This window comes from Athene cunicularia (assembly GCF_003259725.1).
Source record: "Athene cunicularia isolate RWA chromosome 9 unlocalized genomic scaffold, athCun1 chr9_part1, whole genome shotgun sequence".
NCBI lineage: Eukaryota > Metazoa > Chordata > Aves > Strigiformes > Strigidae > Athene > Athene cunicularia.
In genome coordinates, this window is record NW_020799110.1 from 17743237 (window position 1) to 17766736 (window position 23500).

Sequence of the window (23500 nt, forward strand, 5' to 3'; positions counted from 1 at the left end):
ATTCATATGAAGCAAACACGAGTAAAAATAGAAGATAAAATATTAATCCCATCTCTTTGTTTCTAGTTCCACGCACGTTTTGTTCTTTGCATTACAATATCTGTGCATGGGACAGCTGTGTTCCAGCCCTAATGATCTGACTTTGAAACGTATGAGAGTGAGTGATGTTGCCATCTAGTGTTTAATGAACAAAGAAACGTATTTAATCTAAATGAGAGCTTCCCTTGCTTCCATTCTTTGAGACTTCCTTGGCAATCTTAGTGACCTAAAGATTTTTTTAAAATCTAATTAAACTTACTTTATTACTAACAAAAATGTGCCATATCATGCCTGCTATAGGGTTTTTAAATCTTTAACATGTGTAGTGCTCTTGATCTTTTATTAAGCAGCAGGGTTTGGAAAAAGTAACAAATATGTTCAGAAGAAGACATATTTTAACTGAATTGAAGGGGTGCGTCACTACTGAAGTACCACTAAAGTCAGCCTCTCAGGCCCCAGCCCTGCCCTTCACATAAAGGGTGCATCTTTGTAGTAGGATTTTGTTGCAGTAAATCTGCACATTTCTTATTCTGACAGTTATTTCAGTCTATCAATGTAATTTCTGGAATGGAAGAAAAAATTTATAGTCATTTAGATATTATGGATCTGATCCCAGCCTCCTTGTCTAGATGAAATTACCTGACATCATTAAAAATTTTAGCGGAAGAACTGGTATTTCAAAGAGTAACTTTGTGCAGTTGATGTATTTATGGCAGCTACTCTTATGAACAGGAAAACAACAAAACCATCTTTGTTCAGTAGAGTATTCAATGAAACATAATCTTTGAAAATTTATTGTGAAGTACATATTATGTTTGGTTTTAGGCAACTTTTTTCTGCCACTGTGAGGATGAGTATAAGGGTTCCCAGTGTGAAGAATTTGATGCTTGTCAGAGCCAGCCCTGTCAGAACAATGCAACCTGCATCGATGTAGCACAGAAACACGACAGGAATAATTTCACCTGCAGCTGCCTGGCTGGTAGGTTTTGTATTACGCTTTGCATAATGCCTTTTTGTTTTTAACATTCAGTGCATATCTTTTGCAGAGCAGTGAACCGTGCAGCTTCAGGTACTAGGAAAGAAGAAAAATACAACATGAAGGCTGTGGAAGATTCTTCATTTGTGAAAAATGACACTGAAAGCACACATCTGAACCATAACCTAATTAGTGAATTATTCATAACTAATAGAACTTTACCTCCTAAGAAGATATGACCAAAATTTAGTTTACATCAGCTTTTTCTCAATCTTTTTTTTTTTTTTTTGAGTGTAGATTTTAAGTATACATTATAACTAACCTATCAATAAACATGCTTTCATTGTAACTAGTAAACTCTTTCTTCAGTTGCACCAATCAAGTGGAAGAAAATTTCTCTCCACACTATGCAGTTGTGGGATTATTCCTCAGAATTAACAAATTTAGAAAACTTCTTTAAAAAAATCATAAACTAAATAGAGTAATTTGTGGGTTTGGTTAATGAACAAGCGTCTGAGTTCTCTGAAGTTACTTTAATAATATTTGCTTTGAACATTTTATCAAATGAATATAGACATCTGAATTGAAATTAAAATTAAACTAAGTACAGTGGTCATATGTTGGAGGGTAAATTAAAGATACATGTTGATGGAAAAAACCATAAATGGCTGTTATAGAAAACTCTGCTATCTGAACTTTACAACTAAAGCCAAACTCAATTATTAGAACTTTACTTCAATATCTATTTTCTAAAATAATTTAAAAATAAAAGTTTGCAAAGATTATGATCAATATCGGGTAATTTATTTTTCTTCCTACAAACATTTTAATGTACACTTTCATTTCTGTAATACTGGTCAGTTGATATTAGAGGGAAAGGGATTTATCTGAACAAGAAAAAAAGAGGAAAAAAAAGGAAGATGCTTCCAGAATAGGCTCTAAGATCTACAGAATATAAGATCTATATAATAAAAAGCAGACAGAGAAATTAATGATTTGGTCAGTTTTCTAGTGCTCGTGTCTAAATGGTTATTGATTAACTTTAATGCTGGGTGGGTATTTGTGTTCATTAAATATATATAAAAGGTACATGAAACAATACTTCCCTTATTCTGCCCCAAAGCAGGGTCATGGAGTGGGTGTTCTGAATAGTCCTTTAAAGATGGGAATATTTTTATTCTTTACTTTAATACATGTCAGCACAGACTAGAGAAATTTCTAGCTGCACTTGATTATGTGTAAGTACCAGCCTGAAAAATGACTGAGCCAGAAGCAGGTGGATTCAAGTGAGGCTTTAATGTGGCTGCCATGTGCTACCCTCGGAACTGTTTTGTGAATTTTGCAGTTTAGCAGATCAGCAAAGGCCCCTTCGTTCTCTCCAAAGGCCAAGATGTTTCATTTTAATTATAATTCCTCTGCCTCTAGAACTTTCACTTCTTCTCTCTTTGCTTAAAGTCACTATAGTGAGTGTGCAGCAAGAATTTGTATTTGTATTTTTGTTATATAATGACTTGCATTTATACTGCTCTGAAAGTAAGATATGAAGATGTTATGCAGGTGTACTCTTATTTCACAAATTTGCCAAAGGATCAACTGTCACTTTAACAAGATATGTAAATGCAACTGTATAATGATTTAAATATAAGAAAGATCAGAGCGGAACAAACTTCAAATGTTTGAACAATCTTTACCACTACTGTCATGTTGAATATGGTTGATTGAGAATTCTTCTGGATTTTGAGAATTAGTTTCTAATTAGCAAAGAAAAAAATGTGTGTTTGTTCTGTTGAGATAGCTGTCTTGGAAATTGTTCTACATCAAGTATTATTAGGCTAAATTTATTTTTTAAAATTCCCTATCTCAGAAGATGTACAAGAATGATTCTAAAAAAAAACCCTGTCTGAATTCCATTAAATCACAATTATTGGAATATAATTTTAACATAAAATATTTTTCAAATACTTCAAAATTTTTGGTTTTAGTTGTGTGAAAAAAAGCTTTAGGGGGAATATTTATGTTAATTCTGATATGCTTATTGTAAAACCTAAGAGTGTTTCCACTAGGAAAACTTAAGAATTTCAAGTTGTACAGCTAAATTTTGCAGAGTAACATAAATATACTTCCCACTTATGTACAAGACTCCAAAGGTGGTATTGCTGTTTTTACTCTTAGATCAAGTCTGTGATATTTCCTGCTTCTATTGGTAAATTACACATTACAGTGCCTCGATAAAGCAGATGTTATTTTATTTGTGTAATGATATAAAATTCTAGGGCGGATTTGGTTATTATGATCCTAGATATCTGCACCAAGTGCTTATGTATTTTTAAAAAATTTGGCCTCTCCATACTTTTAAAAGCTCCTTATGAGTTAAAAATGTAGTTGCTATTAGGGACAGGCATTTCAATTGCTTGCTTCATAAAGTGTTAGCACAACTGTAAAAAAAATTGATACCACGAGATGACAGGAATCAGTGACTAAGATCATGGCAATTTCTTGAAGAAAATGTGTTTCTCTTACATATTTTGGAAATATATTTCTATTCATATATTTACTGTCTTATAACTTTGGATTTTATCCATTTAAAAACTATTTCTGTAAAATACAATTTATGCTTTGTTATTTTCATAATTGTTTCTTCTCCTTATCTCTAGAACAATTGTTCTTCTACTGGGGGGAAAAAATAATGTCAAAATTCTAAATATTTCCTTCTGCAAAATCCTGCCTACTTCTCATAGTATAAAACAAAGCTTACAATAGATGGAATGAAATTATTTGGTTTCCATATGTGAAGGCTTCCCTTCTGAATGACGGTGTGACAAGTCCCTCTTGTAAATCCTCAGTTTTTCTTAATATGAAATGTCTAATATTATTCAGATGGCTTAATCATTGGTAACTTCAGTGGCTTGCATTTCTAGCCATAATTTTTCCCCCCAAATTTGCACTTTCACAAACTTGATAACAGTTTGAAGATGGAAAAAATGCTTAAATGAGTTAAGCATATTCAATACTGTGTTATGATTCATAAAAATAATCAGCTGAATGTGAGAACATGAAAAAACATTAAGCCTATAGATGAAAGAAATCAGTTGATTCAGTCTTCTTGTAATACTTCAGTGCTGGTTTTGTAGATTTTATGTTAATTTGAGACCAATTAGAATTATAGAAAATCACTAGTTATCTGGAGTGAGGCTGATGTCTCTCCAAGTGCCTTAATCTGGTCCAGAGGAGCTACCTCATGAGAAAATAGTTCTGGTTTTCAACCTCATTATTTTTCTCCAGATTAGGTGATTTGTGAGCATTAATCCAGAAATAGCATACAAGAGAGGGTTTTTTTCCCACGTTTTGGATTGCAGAAGATGGGGTCATAATTTAGATCTCTATAGCATATAAAAGCAGTAAAGTACACAGAGAGGAAAGTCTTACAGATCTTTTTCTATAGCAGTGCTCTAGCAACTCTAAATACAACAGTCTGTGTTGAGAGGTGTTTTATGGTGACGTCAGTATATTTGAACATGTATAGGTATTAGCCTGCCCCAAAAACTTATAAATGTTAATTTTGATTGCATTAAGAATAATTATTTAATCAAAATAAGATTTTTCCCCCCTTTTTCTTCCCTGCATAAGCAACATTCTAGTCCAGACATGTTTTCTATCTCACCTTGGAGTCTTTGTCTTAGATGGCTGTTCATAACAGTGTATTAACAGTGTCACTTAGTCATAGTTTACTGGTCTTTACCACTAGCTGTTGTGTTAAACATGCTTGTTATAGAAGATATTTTCAGTTTTATGTAGGGTTCCTATTAAAAAAAATGCTTCTGTGTGTAGTTTCTCCTTCGGCCATGCATCCAAGATCACTTCTTGGAGGTAAATAAAAATTAGAAAGGGGAATGTGTGGTATTCGTTAATGAGTTTAAGTTTGTAGCGTTTAATCATTTAGATTGTATTTTGTACGTTTGTTCATTTTTTGGAGACCTGTTATAGACATCAGACATATGGAACAAAGCAAACTTATGGTCAAATAGTACAGTACACACAATCTGTAGCTTGTGAACTTATAGGAGCTTATTTGGAGGAGTTTGCAACTGTGCTGAGCAGTTCTTCACAGCTCCCACTTAAAATAAACACTCTTTTTGAAGCCCAGAAGTAGGAACAAATGACAGTCATCCAGCATATGTACAAATAATTCATAATGTCTTGTTTAAAGTCTTGCTAAAGATTGTTGACTTGAGATTCAAGATGTTTGAAAACCATTCAAAAATTACTTTGTTAAGTAATATGTTATATGGTTATATGGGTGCTGATGAGGGTCCAGCACCAAACTCCATTATACTAGTGCTGACAGAATATCGCTGCTGGTAAAATTGATATAATCTCTAGATTTCCACTAAGTATTTCTCTTTCTTCAGTAAGAAGTGTAATTTCTAATTAAAAATCTCATTTTATATGAAATTAGAAGACTGTCCTGGATTCTGTTTCTTTCTTTGGCTAATTTTATTCAGGAAAACTAATAGTGCTGTTTGAATGACCTAGTAATAGATTTAGTGATAAACCCCCATTTTCGCTATGTTTGCTGTTTTGTAGGTTACACTGGAGAGCTGTGCCAGTCAGAAATTGATCATTGCATCCAGCAGCCATGCCAAAACGGAGGTACCTGCTCATCCAACATCAATGGATTCAGCTGTCAGTGCCCAGAAGGTAAACGGCAAAGACCTATCCAGTACCTCATGTAAACTGGTGTTTTGTTGAGTGTACTTTGTCTAAATTTTCAGTTATATTTTTATACATATGTATATTTAAATTTTTTAAATTGTGCCTTAGGCCATAATTGTAAACAGAAAATAAAATCCAGATGAGATAATCAGTATATAAAATATGATAGGAACTTAATATTTCAGTGTGTATGTGGCGCAGAAATGTTCTCTCATTCTCTGGCAACTCTACAGTAGAAATCAGGCTCCAGCACTGTGAGAAAGGTCAATCTGAGGAGGCTTCGGGTGTGATTTTTATATTGTCCAGTAAATATGCGATTAAAAGCTGCCTCATTTGTAGTATTTGCATATTTCTGCATATGGCTCCGTTGTCTAAAATGTGTGTAAGAGCAATAATTCAAAACTAAAGGAATGGTTTCAATTCCACAAAGTTTTAATTCATTCTCCTTTCTATTTCGACTTACTCCTTTCTCTACATCAAAGCCTTTCAGTGATTCTCATTGGTGAACACTGTAAATGTAACTATGTGAAATGAGGACACCACAACACTAAAGTGCTTTTGTAATACTTTGTTGACTGAAATGCAGACATGTAAATCACTCATAAAAAAATTTTCAGGAGTGAAAGCTCTGAATTGTGAAGACTTCTACTGGTTATTTATAATTAGGATTAGAACCTTGGACTAAATTATATTTCTGTTCTTATTTGCTCTGTGGATGTTGTTTTTATTCTGCCAGCACTTTATGCTTGCTCTAAGGGTACAAGTCTTTGATAACTGCTATGGTAATATATACTTGCTTCGTCATGAAGATTATTTGTAATGTCTTTAGACTGACTGATCAGAAATTTACATGCATTCTTAGAATCTGTTCAAGGATCTTTAAAGATGTGTTGTGGGAAATCATCTTTCCAATAATAAATGCTTGGAAAAACAGCTACTGGGATTTTTGATTGGTTTAGAACTGCCATATTTGTTTCTGTATGTGGCATAATTGCTTCCTCCTAATGACCTGTTAATGAACATGCTGACCATCTCTCCACTTCTCTCCTACCGACACTTGAGACGCTGGCCATGGGACAGGGCTACTGGTGGGTTGAGGTCCCTAGACAGCCATATCACTCATCCCCTTCTGTGGGTATGCTGGGGCGCTGGGACTGGGGTACGGTACATGTAGCATAGCCCTTCAGTGCCTCGCTAAAAGGCATTCATGCCTTGGATGCTGTGCAGGGTTGTGGCTGCTCTCCTGCTCAGGGAGCTCATGCCAGCAGCAATTAGCCTCTGAGGGGGCGCGGGGCAGGTGCCAGCTCTGCCTGGCCCACAGGCCCTGGCACGGCTGCCAGGAGCAGTGCTGGCTGCGCCAAGGGCCCCGTGCTGTGTGGGAGACCTAGAGCACAGGAGATGAAAACCTTCCCTTCATCTCCCTCCAGAGCTCCCTCCCCAAAGAGAGTGATGGAGATGTTATCTGATGTGCCGCTGCTTGATGAGCATTCTTGCTGATAGCAGCTTTTCTGCTGCAGGAGAACCAAGTAACTTGTGCCTCCCTTTTCTCAGTTTTGCTCGTGTTTTGCTATCTCTGTGTTACGCCACTCGGTCCTACAGTCTTGTTGCCTGCTTTGCTTCTTGAGTATTGATCTGCTCCTTCCTTTGCCACTGATCCATATTTGTGTTTGGTAAGTTTCCAGTTGTTTCTGTTGTGTGCTCTGCTTTAAGTAGGCTTATTTGACACTGTCATTGTACTATCTTAGTTATTAGGCTGTATGCTTTGTTCTTTTTTTCTTCTGGGCACATTGGTGCCATTTTCTCAGTATTCTGGTATTTTTGTTTGTTGGCACTTCTGTTCTTATTATGTGTTACAAATCTGTGTTCCTTTTCTGCTTGTAGTCTTGAGGTTTTTTATGGTTTCTGGATTTTCCTTAAAGATACAATGTGCTTTTTGACCCTTCAAGAGGAAAGGAAACAAATTACAATTACTTAGCAACTTCAAGAAGTCCCTCTCTGCTCACAGACTTTGTTGATAGGCAAACATGCTTTTTGTGTCACTTGTCTGAAACTTTTTGTGCAAAGTTACCCGTTCTAGTCTCCCAGTATCATTTATGTGTTTCCGAGAACAGCAGTGTTATAGAGCAAGGATAGAGTTGGGGGAAGAGCTGTTACTCTGCTTATTTATATGTCTAACACACTCACGTGGTATAAATGTTTTCAAAAAGCACTTGGGCAACAAGAATAAATTTTTACTGAAATACGTTTACAAGTCTTGTTAAGATCAGTTTTTCATACCTTGACCTGTATTATTTCCAACGTAGGAAAAGTGTTTGGAGGGGATAGGAAGTTTCAGGAATCCCTTTCTGGGCTGCCCAGGGTTATTTCCCTTAGAAGAAAAAGTCTTGTATGCACCATGTCTGATTGTTGGTCCCCTAAGAAAATCATTCTTAGGTTTGCAAGAACAAATGCCATCTTGTGTGCATGGTCACTCTTCCAGGGTGAGCCTGTGATAACTCAATAGCAGCCATGGAGGTTCTTCTTGACTCTCTAATAATTACCATTGTTTCAGAGAGCGAACGCTTCCCATGAAGTTACACAGCTGTGCTTCCTACTCATGTCCTCACTGTAAAGAGGGGATAGTGTTGGTGCAGAAGTGACACAGTCTGTCTGAGAGGGCCAGTGCTATTGCTCTGGAGTAGCCTAATGGATGTATTATGTAATAAGGTGTTGCTTTTTCCATCTTGTTCTGGAAAACCTACTAATGCCAAGAAACTCAGGAATTCAGATATTTTGTGGAGGGAAAGAAAGTGTTGGTTTAACAAAAGATACTGTCTAAATTTGCTAATGACTGCCTTTCCCATGATTATTATTCTTCTTTTGAGGTATTATCCTTTCAGAGGCATATTTTGAGAGCTTTTGTTTGGGTTTTGAAGAGGTTTAGTTATTTTTGTAAATACAACAAAGGATAGTTAAGGGAAAATTGCAGATGCAATAACTTGCAGATTTGCTATTTTTAGCATGTCCTCAAATTTTCCATTAAAAAAAAAAAACCTACCAAAACCCCATGATAGGTTTCTAATTTAAGTGAGGTCTCTTGCTTTGCTGCTCTTCTCCTGCTGTGCTTAATAGTAATTGCTTGTTGAGAAGAGGCCTTTCTGAAGTGCTAATTCAGCACAGTGGGGAAAGGTAGCCAGGGAGCTTATATATGTGTAAAAACTAAGACTGGAGGTATAATGTGGTCAGGCAGCAGAGGACAAGAGAAGATAGAAAGTATCACAAAGGGAAAAGAAAACGATGGCAGAAAAAGGAATGAGATGGAAACAATGAGGAATGATCTCAAGATTGTGCATTTCTTTTATGATGCTATAGCATGTGATAACTTACAGAAGGTGAGATCTGAGGCACTGAAAAAGCAGCCTAGATCAGATATGAACATTTCATAATTATTCTTTAGACAGTTTTACTGTCCTAAGAGTCCTTTAGTAAAGAAAATTTCTTTATGCTTGCAGATTCCATTTTCTGTATGATGCATTTTAGAATTTAATGTCAAAAATACATCAGAAAATAAACTGCTATCTGAAGTTTTTGAGTCACCTGTACTAAAGAGAAAATTGGATTTTATACTCAAATTTATAGTAAAGAAGCTTAAGCAATACTAAGGGCTGAAGAATTCGTTCCAAATGTTGACTCTATTATTGTGAAAAGGGTGTTTGGCATGTTGTACTTACAATGGGGAAGGGATCTTTGATCATCTTCTTTAAAGTTTCATGATAATAAACATATATTTAGCAAATATTACCTTCAAATGATCACATGTGCAAAGAAATTTCTAGACATTCTAAAAATCCACACATAGTAAACATCTGTCAACCCGAACATGGATATTTGAAATTTATATTCAGAATGATTCCATAAATATCCATAATCCCCTCTGTTTTTTTTTCCACTTATTGTAATGTATAATGTACTACTGTACTGACAGTAATACTAATTCATATTATTTGAGTTGATTGGGGTACTGATTATCAATTTATAATTTGGATTACTTCATTTTCTTTAAGTCACTGAGAAGTTACCTGTCATGGCTTGAGCTCGGAGGGCACCCTGAAGTGGAATCAATGAAACATTAAAAAAGCAACTTGGAATAAGCAAATAGAATTACCATAAATGTTTCAGCGATGGGGAAACTAGTTATCCTCATATATGTTGTTATTAAATTCACTGAAGTCTTTGTTAAATGTTTAAAAAAATAAAGAGTATGGAAATTGCCTGATTGTGTGGTGAGGAAATGCAAGTCTCACTAATCTGTTCCTTACACATGCAAATTTTGTGAAGTTGATAGAATGAAAGACTTGGTACTTGTGTGTATATATATTTTACATATTTTAAACATTTGGAGACAATTTGTTAATTTTACTCATAAAACAGTATTAAAATAAATTATTGGCAGAATATGGTTTTGAACAAACCCAGGTAATAATTAGCAAAGCTCAGATCAGTTATTCTAACAAAGAATCTGCAAGATGTTTTTGAAGTTGTTACATGCAGCTTTAATGTCCTGGTGATGTGTACAGATGAATTGCATTCAGTGTTACAGGAAAACACTAATCTTTGATAAAAATAGCAAGCATTCAGCTGGCCAACCACATGAAACTGGCTTGGATTCTTGGGATTTTGATGCTTTCTCTGTGTGGAGGTCACCTGCTCTGACACAAGTGGCAGAAATCTTTTGATTCAGATTAGTATATTTTTGAAATTAGTGATCAGCAATAACAGATGTCATAGACATCCTGCAGGAGATAGAAAAAAACAGTCTTAGGAGTTTAGCATATAGATTGCTATAATAGATTACTATAGATTACTGAAATTCACATTTCAGGATTTATTTTATTTTACTATTGAAAATTTGATTTGTCTAGCTGCAGGTAACTACAGCTAGGAAACACACTGAGCAGAAGTGCCCTGAAATACCTGCAGGTATTTCTGGAAATACTGGAAAGCAGCACATTTATGAATATTCTTATTGTGGTTTCTGTGGTTTAAAAAAATAAAGAGTTTGACAGCTATAGGAGATGCTAAGTTGTGATTCATATGTGTTGATTTGCAATAGCAGCTAGAAAATGCACATTGTCACCATGAATTTTAATTGACTGGGAGAACAGAAGTTATTTGCCTAGATTAAGAATAGTTGAAGTTTCAAGGTCTTCACTTTTTCTGGGCTTCATTGTTCGTGTAAAAGCCTTTTTCTATATTATATCTTGCAGAAGGAATTCTAACTTCTTTATGTACAATAAACCCATTTGTTATCTTGATTCCAGGAAACTAGGTCACACAGCTGTTGCATATGGAAGATTTCCCAAGGTTACTGGTGATTAGAGAATACAGAATTCTTCATATTGCCATCAGAGAGTTTAATTTACCTGAAGAACGTTTTGTTGTTAATTAAAAATTTTTATGGCTGTTTAGTTTCTGGTACTTTCTGCTAATCTAATGTTTTTACCTGGCATCTTCCCAAATTGCTCTTATTTTTAATAGACTTCTCCTTAATGCTTTAGTGGGTTTAGCTTCTGTTCATCCCTCTGTTCATCTTTATCCGTAAAGGCTTAGCTAGGGTGAATTTCAATCAAAATCTTACAACTACATTGTAATGTTTTCTTGTTTCCTTATGAAGAGTACCTTTTTTTCCCTGTAAAAAATTCTGGTGAAATACCATCAGACATCTTGTATTTCCTCACAAAACAATTTTCTATAGGGAATAAAATAATTTGTCTGTATTTCTTTTAGTATTTATCCCCGTATTTCAAATCCTAAGGTTTTGTAATCCCGAGTCCTAGCAATTCACAGACTTAATTTTTCACATTTGTGTAATTCTTGGAAATAGGTCTAACATAACATTCAGGCAAGTTGGTTGTTCTGCAGACTGTATAAAAAGCAGTTTTACGGTATCTTCAAAAAAATGTTTAACTTCCTTGATTTGTACATGGCTCTTTTGTTTTCAATAGCCAAGTAATTAAAATCCCACCATGATGAGAAATCTGTTTGTTATCCAGAGCTTTTCTATCTCTGAAAACATTTCCTGATCTAGTTTCTATCATTGCCCTAGAGGTCTGTAGGGATATTTACAGAATATCACCTGACTTAATACTTTTATTCTTCCCGAGAACTCCAAATGGTCTGATCCATGTAAACACAAATTTTGCATTGTGTTTTTTAGCAATATACATATTTTCTAATATTACATTTCCCCTTTACCTTCTAGGTTATTCCTTTGGTAAATTTTGCATTCAGATCTTCAAAATCACCAACAGTCTTTAGATTTCACTCATGTCCCTGTTACACCAGTAATGACCTAGATGCAGAGTTGGGTTCATGTTAGCTGACTGAAGAACAGTTTATCCCCAGAAAAATAATTTTCCCTTTTATTTGTTTTTCTCCAGCATTTGTTTTTGTTTTCAATCAATAAACCTTGAAATTTGATTTTTAAATTTATTATTTTCATTATTTGTTTTCAACAATTTTATTGATATGGACTTAAATGTACATTCAGAAATGTCAAAATAAAAGATCTTCAATTCAGATGTGTAACTACTGCTGCTTTGAGTATTTTGGGGTATTTAACTCATACATAAGATTTAATCTTCCAGAATCAACTAAACAACATTTCACAGCACAGTCAAAGATAGCACAAGGGCAACATGTTTTAGTGTATTTTAAACCTGCATATGTTCTTGAAGTGCTTTGTCACTTGAAACATTAGCCATCTGCCAGTAGGCTTCTCTTTGTAGGGAAGATTATTGCAAGGGTTGTAGTGAAGCAGCATTAGTGTCATTGTGTGACCTCAGATCTCTTTCATCCTTTTTAATCCGTTTTCAGAGTTAGAGCAGAGATTTCACCAGACTCAGTGGCTGATCTCCTCCTAATTGTTAAAAGTCCTTGCAGATTCTTTAAAATCTGTCCAGGATTTGATGATAACAATACAGGCTTTTTTAATTTGTCAGCAAACCATTGCTAGAATTAGATTATTGATTTTAGGATATCCATTCTTTTTTATTTCTGATGGTTATGCAGTTATCATCTACAGGAGGGACCTCTAATATAGTATCTGTTTTCAAGCTCTCCTCCTTCAGCATTGGTGTGCAGGTGGGTCCTGGTAAATCTCATCAAGCAATCTGAGCCATAGATAGCAAAATGGACAGGGTCTCAGAAGGCTCTTGCCTGTTCTTTGCCTGTGCCCTGCCAGACCTGCTTTTCTTTCCTGGTCTCTTGCTGAGTTATTAATGACTAAACTGTTAAATGTTCAATATGTAGGTCCTTTCTTTTTTTATAACTTTTTTTTTTTTCTTAAATGGGAATAATTTTTCTTCAGTTTTCTTTCCATAGCTCTGGCATAAGATTCATGAACATATTTATGAATGTATGAGGGAAACATGGCTTTTTAAGTCATTTTTCCAGGACCTAATATTTTGAGGATGCTCCTAAAATTGAGCTGCCAACAGTGCCCAAGAATATTCTTGTTTTGTCTGGAATTCACAGGGGCAGATGTGGCCTTTCCATTTTTTCTTTGTTACAGTTTTAAGTTACTAAGTTACAGTTACTAAGTTTTGTTAATTCTCTGAGTAGATCCCAGTAGTACACTCTGCAAGGATTACTCACAATTGTTCAATATCAATTTCCCTCTCTGATGCATTTCACTGAGGTTTTGTGAATCTATAATACATGGAGTGTGTCTCCTTGAGAAAGTCCTCAGTATATTTTAAACTAATTGCTGGTTTCCCTTTTTTTTTTGGTGTATGCTGGAAACTTTAATGTCTTTAGGCTGATTATCTGATCTCTCACTTGCTCTTCAAGTCTTGGAGCTCAGTCAGGTTGACAGACTATGCTCATTTCACTAGATCTTTCTGTCCCAGGTTTTCAACAAATCTAATCAAGAACAAACTATAGACTTTAAACCTATTAGTAAATGTTTGTGATTTTTTCTCTAATGCTTTTAAATGTACGTTAATCTATTTCTTATGCACTTGTTTTCAGACATGCCAACTCATGACTTGCTACCCATGGTTACAGTGCTAGAAATACAGTTAAATAGTTACAGTTTAACTCATCTGAATGTGAATCATGAATAATTAGAAAAGAAAAACAAAATGCCCTGAAAGTTACACATCTGTCCAAGTTAACTGAAAACTATTTCCTGATGAATTGTACCTTGCCTGAAATGTGGAATGACATAGTTTAGAACAAAAATATTTACCGAGTCAGTAAAATATAACGAGATGCTGTAAAGTATACACTGAATGTGGTATTTGGTCTTACTTTTGGTTCAGTTCTAATGCATCAACTGCCTTTAATCCAACAGTGAGGCTTTGTAAATACAAAAATGATAGAAGTAAGGCCAAAAATCTGCTTCATTCCATCATGGATAAGATTTCAATATTAAGTCTTAATCCAAAGTGTCACCTGTCTTTTTTTTTTTTTCATTTTTTTGAGTGTTGGCAAGCTGCTGTATGACAGAGATACCTTCTCCATCTTGATTCTTTCTTTCACCATCATGCACATTTTTTATTTTTAATGTGTTTTTCTCTCTTTCTGATTAAATATTTTTCAAATCCTAGAATAGCTTTTCATGCCTTTACTTATTTTCTTTAGTGTCTGAAATGTTGCTACATTCTCCTGGTTAGCAGCGGCAATGTGGTCAGTTCTTTGTCTTTTAGACTGGCACAATTGCAGTGGTTTACATTTTCTGTTAGATTGGTAAAACTGGCTTTCTGGGTCTTGAGTGGAGGCTGTCCTGATTTGCTCCTAATTTCTTATTCCCAATGATTAGTGTATTGTAATGTAAGAGCTGTTCTTCAATGTAAGATATTCCAGGAAACTTTAAGTCTGAAAAGTGATGGATAAAAAAATATTAGAACTGAATGGAAAGGACAGTTTTCTCTTTTATTTGGAAGGGTGCTAGAATTTGCATATACTTTTAGAAGGGTGCTAGAATTGGAATATACTTTTCTGACTTGCTTTTGGGTGCAATAACCATGCATCACGTTAGAACATATATGACGTATGCGTATAAACTATAGTTAGTATACTGCAATTTGTTCAAATGTTGTTCTTTTCTACATCTGATTTTAAAATTCCCTTGCAGAAATATAGTTTTCTTTATGTCTAATTTTTAACATGGTATTGCTTCAATAAATCATTGTGTCTCCTAATGAGAAATATGTTCTTGTAAAAGATATTCCTCTAGATTATTGAAACTCAGGTAAACTCATACTGCTTTAGAGGTTGTTATTCTTAACAGACACATTAATAATAAGCCAAAAAAGGTCAGTTTGGGCTTTTTTTTTTTTTTTTTCCCAGGCTAGTCTGTTTCTGATCTTTAGAAAGCCAGATGCACTTTGGAAGGTAGATAAGCACTGTCAGTTTCAACAAATAATTTTACAATTCACTGCCTTAATTATATGATAGTATGACTCCACCTGAAACATATTTTATCATATAATGTTAATTGGTAGAATTAGAGTTTTATATATATATAGGAAATATGTATTTTTGTAATTTTCATAGAATTTAAAAAGTAGGAATATACGTATATCAATGGCTTACTTTTAACTTGCTTTGGTTATTAGAATTGTATGCACAGCAGAATGCTTACTTATCAAAACCATTTCTTTCTTTTAGGGTTTTTAGGAACCTCTTGTGAAGACAAAATAGACCCTTGTGTGTCATCTCCCTGCCAGAACAATGGAACCTGTTATGCAGATAGACTTGCCTTCTCCTGCAGTTGTAGTCCTGGATTTACAGGACCTACATGTGCTCAGCTGATTGACTTCTGTGCTCTGAATCCTTGTGCACATGGCATTTGTCGCAGTGTTGGAACCAGCTACAGATGCCTCTGTATCCCTGGTTTGTACCAAACAGTTACATGTTTTGTAAATCTTCTAATATTTTTATATATAGATTACATATATAATTTTAAATTACTTTCTTTTTTTCTTTTTAGTGTATAAAACACGTTGAGCAGATGTTCTGTCTGTTTAGAATAATGATAGGAATCCACACATTCCATTTGGAAAAATCATAAATTGCAGAGTGAGCACTGAAAATACCCAGTGAGATCCAGGTGGCTTGGTTGATATCTACAGCTGTATTATAAACCCATAGTCTGCAGGATAAATAATTTTAAGATGAGGTATCGATGTCATTGCAGTTACAAAATTTAGTAGAGAGAATGGAAAATGACACATTGGGGGAGTGGAAGCAAGCAAGGTAGCTGAATAAAGGTAGAGAAGGAAAAAAAGGTTATCCCAAAGGGTTTAGTTCTGCCATCCATGTTTACATAAATCGTCCCTCTTCAGAAGTTCCAGTGATACACCTTAGGTGAGCATAGCTAGCAGACTCAGCTGGTAACTAACTGTTTGACAATATAGCCTAGCAGTGCCTGAGGTCTGGGTTGCGTTTTGTTTAGCTCTAGATTTTTTTCTTCATTGTACCAATGTAACAGAATATTGGGGTACTTATAGCTCCCTTTATACATTTTAGAAATTATAATTAATAGATGAAATAGCAGTTAGAATGAATAATATTGTGTGCTGCACTACTGCTTAAGCACTTACAGAGTGAAAACCAGTAATTATTTTCATTTGAATAATTTTGATGCTTTTTTTTTTTTTTTCCCCAAGTCTGTTCCTATAAATCTATAAACTTGAAAACTGCAGAAGCTAAGGGGAAAATAAATTTCCAGTTTACAAGGGATAAACTAAGGAGTGATACTGGATAGTTGGTAGCTCTACATACACATAGCACTGTGACATGCATGTTGTTCTACAAAGTTCCTTTCAGAGGAATACTCTCTCTCTGCTGCTTTGCCTTGCCTTGTAGGAAACCAGTCACAATTCTCCAGCTCTTTTCCCTTCCTTCTCAGTTAGCAGGATGTGCAGGTGTCCTACCAATCACAAAGGTGTTGCCTGAAGTAGGCAAGTAATCCTGTAGGTGATGAGTCTGAACTTTAGTACATGCCACATCCATGTGTTTTCTTTTTAGCCTTTGCATAGAAAGAAGTCAGCTTCTTTCTCTTCCAAGAAGTTCCTCCTTTTCCTGCCAAGAAAGAAGCCCACGATCTGTTCCTAGAACACTTCAGATTAGGATATTTGAGGCTTAGGACAAAAATAAAGTAAAATAACTGTTTAATTTGACTTTCATGTATTGGCATTTTGAGGATGAAAGATGTCACTGCTTTCTGCTTCTTATGGCTTTATAGCAAGGTGAAACATAGAGAACTCTTCTATTTTCCTTGAAAGGCGTGAGCTTTTATCTGAGATACGGTAGCCCATAGAACTGGTATCTCATCTGAAGAGGGATCCCTGAAGACACGAACATTACCAACTAATGTCTTTGTCTTGGATGGTATATTGAGGGCACTCTTCAAAGTGTTGCTTTCAGTAACTGATGCATGTGATCTTAAAGGAAATTCCAGATGTTGAGACTGAAGTTAGAAACTACTTAAGGATGAAAGCACTTATCACTTCAGAGGAATAATGGATTGATTTTTGAAAATAAGCCATCACTTATTAAATCAATAAATGTGGGAAGAGCAGGTTTCAGCATTATGAATACTTCATCATAAGGGTTTGTGTCGTGTAGCAAGATTCTCGCTGATGTATGCTATCCTGGGAGGGATGGCACAACATGGTTTTGTTGTTTCACAGTTTTGTTGCTGAAATTTCTTCTTGTAGTGTGTTTTGATTTTTTGGAATGAAGATACTTTTAGTGATAGGTTAGACAACTGGCTATATAGGACTTAGTGTAGTTACAAAGTTTGTACGTATACAGAGCATGATGTAACAGTGAAGTTTGCTTTGACTGAATTTTAGAAAGCCTGTTGAAAAAAGGTAATTTTTTGAACTCAGTTCAGTGAGCAGTCCTAACTTTTCTAGACTGTCTAGTTTTCTTACATTGATTAATAGGTCTGAATTTAACTGGTATAGAAAACAGTAACCTTCTGTGCATTTTGTGTTGAGTTGTTTCTCCACCAGAATGAATTAGTTTTATCTGTGTATATGGGGAGTTTGTAATGGAATCTACTAGTGCAGCATTTTTAGAAGGTGTCAGAATTAATCACTGCTATTTAGAGACACAGAAAGAATCATCAGAAGTTGGTTTTGGAGAGGTACTCAGAAATGAGCAGAAGCTAGTCGAAATTTGAAGTTTGGATTTGACAGATTTATAATTAAATTACATAATTCTTTATAAAGGAGAAAAACATGAAAGTGAAATGCAGACAATACCATAGTGGTGTTATCTCATAATTCATTTGTTGTCCAGCAGGACATACAGGATTATAAAACTCTCATGTAAGAGCTTTAACAATTGAGCCATATTAACTTACTTAACAAAAATAAGAAAATAAGCCCCCATTTATGGACAATTTTTCAGGAAGCACCCTCAGTTCTTCTGCTTGCAACCTTTCAGAAACCAGAGGGTAGGTAGACTTTTGTGGCGAGATAGGTCCAGATGTTTAAGTGACCTCAAATGTTTCTGTGAATGGTGTGGGCAGTTTTCATCTGAACAACAGAGTGGCATTATGCAATGCAGAAGAGTATTCTCTAACGTGGTTTGGTTTATATATTTCAGGAGGTGAAGATGATAATTCTTTCATTACAAACTTTCAGTCTTCCTTTTTGAAGTGTTTAATTGCTTTGCTGTTCGTTTGCATAATAGAGGAATCCTTAGAGAAAAGGATTGGGTATTGAGATTAAGAGCAACAGGCCTAATCATATTTAAATAGAGCTAGCACATCCTGTCCTATTGAGAGCACAAACTAGAATTCATATCAGTTGATAATTAGTTCCATGTCTGACAAAATATCTTTTTGATTGCAGGTAGTTGAAATTGCCAGGTGCTGTTTTCCTAAATTCATTTTTAGAACTGAGTATTTAATAGTTTAATATTTACCCCTTCATTTTGGATATTATTCCCCTCACCCAGGCCTCAGAAGGACTAAATAGCAGAGGAAGTGAACAGGAAAAAAAGGGTTTGAAGTTAAAAAAAAAAAAAAATCTAGAAAGACAGGAGAAGGGACTCCATGGGTAGGACTATGAGAGATACTTGGTAGCATCAACCTATTATTTGATTGGCTAGCAAGTATTTTGTTAACTTGTTTGGATTCATAAAAGCAAAACTGCTGTTTTTCTAGCTATTGAATGGTACAAACAGTTTGGGCATGGTCAAGAAAAATCTCTACAAAGGGTGGAGAAGCTTTTAAGAGGAGGAGCTGCCTAACTCTGGACAATAAGGAAAGTGATAAAAATGTATCAATATGATTTGATCTGTAAATGATTTTTAATATATAACCAACACCACAGTTCACTGAAAAAAACCAGAGATTAATGAAGAGCATTTTTAAGACTACCAGTGCTGTGTATGCTCTGGGAGGTTCTGAAAAGAATGCAGTATTCATATGCTTTGAATTGTAGAAATCAAAACACGAGAAGAGATATTATACCTTTGTATAAGTGATGGGAAAATAAATCAACAGAAACCTGAATTTCCCAATTAGCGTAAAAAATATTTCTACTGCGTTTCTGTCATAAAAAGGGATCCAATTTCTAGCCTGGAGTATTGGGAGCTGTCCAGCACAGTGCCCTATCCCAAGTTGTCCATGGTAGAAAAAATTAAACGTTTATTTTTCCAAGTATACCAGGGAGGCTTTAATCTTCTTCTGCATGTTATTTGCCTGTGGTTCAAACAACAAAAAGCTAGTTAAATATTCTTGGACAAATAAAAGCATTTTTTCTGAAACTTGTCACCTAAACCCAATTAGAAGTTGTTGGTTAGGTTTGTTCAAATTAATTCTGTGTTTTGTAGGACTTAAAAGTAGTCTCAGACCTCTCATGTTATGAAGACTTGGTTTTATTTAAATATTCTTGCATTTAAAAGTTAGTCAGATGAAAAGCTGTAGAGGTTGCATCCAAGACCATATAGGGCACCTCTTTAGTTGAACTCTTTTGTGTTGTGCTCCGTGTGTGAAATTCAATGGGAAGTATTAAAAAACCCATTTTTTTTCCCAAACCTTTTGTAGACTGCTGTAAACTTCACTTTTAAAAATAACAATTTGTTTTAGAAGGAATTCCCTCTACAAATAGCATTATTTGCTTCATGTAGAGGTGGAACTAAAGGCCAAATTATGTGATCTTGTCATTAATCTGTCAGTAATTTAAAAACTTGGATAATTTATTTCAAAGATCATTCAAGAACTGCACTTAAGTGGTAGAAAGATAGGAATAGTCAGAATAATTAGTTTCCTTCTTTTATGCCTTTTCATAGTTACAAACGTACCATTATGGGTTAAGTCATAACAGTGGGATTTGAACCAATTACTTTTAGAGGTTTTCCTCATGAGTTAGAGGGATAGTAGATAAATGGGAGTCAACTTCTGTGTAGATGAGCGTTTAGGAGGCATCATAATACACACTTTGCCAGTGGTTTGTGTAATTATTGTGTGTAAGATAGATGAGTAGTTAAACTTCAGGTTTTTTTAGGAATTGCAACCTAGGATTCCTCAAGTAATGACTACAGAGCATGGAATAATGCATTTTTGGTATCTCTATCAAAAAGGAGTTTGATAGAGTGGATGAGTTACATCTGGTATATTAAAATGGCGGATTCTATTTACAATTTTGCCTGCAGAGATTTGATGGTCTCTGTTACATTACTTGTAAAGTGGATAAATAAAATTTGTCTGCAGTTTAGTAGCATTATTAAGGGTTAATAATAAACATACTGAACTACATAAAGATATTACCATACATTAGTAGGAAAGAAATGATCTCTAATTCTTGACCCTGAGGCTTTCTGGTTTACAGGCTCTCAGCATCAGTGTGCCAGCTCCTAGACTACTGACTTCTTTGTACAGGAGTCTTTCACTTTCAGACATGTTCCTGAATTCCTATACATTATTTTTTTAGATATATTAATTGTAATTTATTAAATAACATTTTTGAACTCTCTTTGAAATTCATTATATGGTATATCTGAAACATACTGTTTTAAAAACTTTAGAACCTGCCACTTATTTTTTGTGTTCTGCTCTAAGATGCCATGGGGGTTTTTCAGAGGTATTTTACAGAGAATATAATTTCTTATTACAGAAGCAAAACTCTGCAGAGTTTTGCTTATATGTGTGACCTTAATATCATCCTTCCTTTATGCGCTGTTTCTACTAGCAGGCATATTGTCAGCTGAATTTTCATCTGTGTAACTAAATAAGAATTTTAAACAGTTCCAGTTAGCTCAAGGGTCTGTGCAAGTCTCCTTGCTTGGTAGGCAGTTTGGTTTCCATGCCTTTTTGGCCAGTATACAGATTTGAAGAATGATGAATGATGTCCAAGTAGAGAGTGGTCACAAGTGACATTCCCCAGGGGTTGGTGTTTGGGCCAGTGCTGCTTAAGATCTTTGTTGGAGACACGGACAGCGGCATTGAGTGCACCCTCGCCAAGTTCACCATTGACACCAAGCTGTGTGGTGCGGTTGACACACTAAAGGGAAGGTATGAGCCATCCAGAGGGATCTGGACAGGTTGGAGAGGTGGGCCTGTGTAAATCTCATGAGATTCAGTAAGGCCAAGTGCAGGGTCCTGTCCATGGGTCGGGGCAATCTCAAGCACAAATCCAGACTGAGTGATGAGTGGATTGAGAGCAGCCCTGTGGAGAAGGACTTGGGAGTACTCTAGTGGATGGAAAACTGACTGTGAGCCAGCAATGTGTGCTCACAGCCCAGAAAGGCAAACATGTGCTGGGCTGCATCAAGAGAAGTGTTTGAGGCCAGGTCGGATGAGGCTTTGAGCAACGTGGTCTAGTGGAAGGTGTCCCTTCCCATGGCAGGGGAGTTGGAACTAGAGGATCTTTAAGGTCCCTTCCAACCCAAACCATTCTATGATGTATCTTAAAAAAGACTACATTAAAAATTTCTCTATTTTTGTTAAAGAATGTAGCTGTAAACAAAAGAATTTTTCATAGATAACTTCAGAATAACTTTCTAGTACAGTTGCTTCCTCTCTTTCTAGTAACATAACGATGCTGCTACTTTTATGTTCAGAAGCAATGCCAAATACAGCTATTTGCATCTTTTGTGGTATATAACATTTCTATGGATGTACTCAGAAAGAAAGAAACAATATCTACATTAACAATACTTCTCCATCTGAGCAGAGAAAAAAAATATGCATTGGGCATTGCAGCTTCAAAAAGGGCAACTAATCTTACTAAACTTTTTTTTTTTCCGGGTCACTAAAAATGAGATATACCTTCATTAACAGCATAAAGATGTCTCTATATTATCGCTTCTCACTCTGCATGACTGTCCCTCTGCTACTGGTCTTTACAAAGGCAGAAACAGATCTGTTGCCACTCTCCCCTGGATTCCCAAATCCTCTTTCTCTTTCCTAACTGACAGGGAGGCTACCTTGAAGAGGCCAGGATGTTTGATGCTCTCCAGCATTGTCTTCAGACAGCTACATGCCAAGGTGCACTGTCTTTGCACATGGCTATGTTAAAAACTGCAAAGGAAGAAGATGTAAAAGGGGGGACACAATCTGTGTCATGCAGGCTGATGAGCAGAAGCCATGGGTTTTCTCAAAGCCTTCGAGAGCAGTTGACAGAGCAAAAGATACAGCAGTGCAACCTCTTGAGAATATCTGCACTATCAGGTTAACAGAAGAGAGAGGGAGGAGCTTGCTCTCCATTTATAAATCAATAAAGAACAAAGTTGAAAGCTTCTGAGGCTTTCTCAGACACTAGCTTCTCAACAGTAATTCCCATGACTTATCCACACTTAACATCAGCAAACCAAGGCAGCAGGACAAAATCCCATCTCTATGGGAAGGCCTCATAAGATACAATGCAAGGGAGCTCTATTTTGCAGGGAAGAGCATCCATTCACATACATGGCCCACTCACTGACAGAGAGTTGCATGTTATATAATCAAGAAATAAATGTGTTCAGTTAAAGTCTGAGCTTATATAGCAATTAAGGAAGAGAGAGAAGAGCTGCTCCAGATGGCAGGAAGGTAGGAAGCATGCTTACAAGCCATGGCCAGATTGCATGGAGGGTTGCCTTAATGTAGAATTGGAAACAAAATGAGGAAACAGAAGCAATAAAGGGCTCACAGACAGTCTGGAACTGGAATTAACCTAAAGTCGCTTCTGCCAGAGCTTGTGTTTCCTGCCCCAGTTCCAAAATGGGGGAAGGGAAAAAAGACTGAAAAGAAAAAATTGCTACTGCTACGGACAGATGTTGCACTTGCCTCTGCAAAGGTACTAAGATAAACCTATGCTCCTATAAACATCTATTAACCTGCATGAGCAAAAAATCAAGTGCAGAAGAAACATACTCCATGGTACTTTTTCTGAAGTTGCCACCACTCTTCATACCCTTTGGAATTTTTTCTGACACTCCTCGTTGTTTTTTTGTTTTTTTTTTTTTTTCCAAATGTTCTATACGTGCTATCATCTATATTTATAAAGTAGAGGGCAGGTGCTTTGTGGTTTCAACCTCCATACCCCTATGTCTTTAAGAAAGCCAAATGCAAAAGCTTGCTGCAACATTAAGTTATTCAATTTCCGCATAGATTTCTTTGCTTTGGGCCAGACAAAATTAAAAAGAATATATAAAATATTCACATTAAATGTATAACAACAGATCTATTAAAATAATAGAGTATAAAGAGAAAAAAGTTTAAGAGGAGGAAGAAACTGCTTTGGGGTTCAGGGCCTAAAGAAATGTTCTATGGACAGACACAAT

General features: G+C 35.5%; 1 protein-coding gene across 1 annotated transcript in view; it reads left to right on the forward strand.

The window, feature by feature from the left end:
- Positions 1-23500, forward strand: part of DNER (delta/notch like EGF repeat containing) — a 93164-nt gene that overhangs the window by 45734 nt on the left and 23930 nt on the right. Inside the window, exons 6-8 of the mRNA XM_026854999.1 lie at positions 865-1018; positions 5600-5713; positions 15383-15607. Of these exons, the coding sequence (XP_026710800.1) occupies positions 865-1018; positions 5600-5713; positions 15383-15607 (493 nt within the window). The remainder of the gene's footprint in view (positions 1-864; positions 1019-5599; positions 5714-15382; positions 15608-23500) is intronic.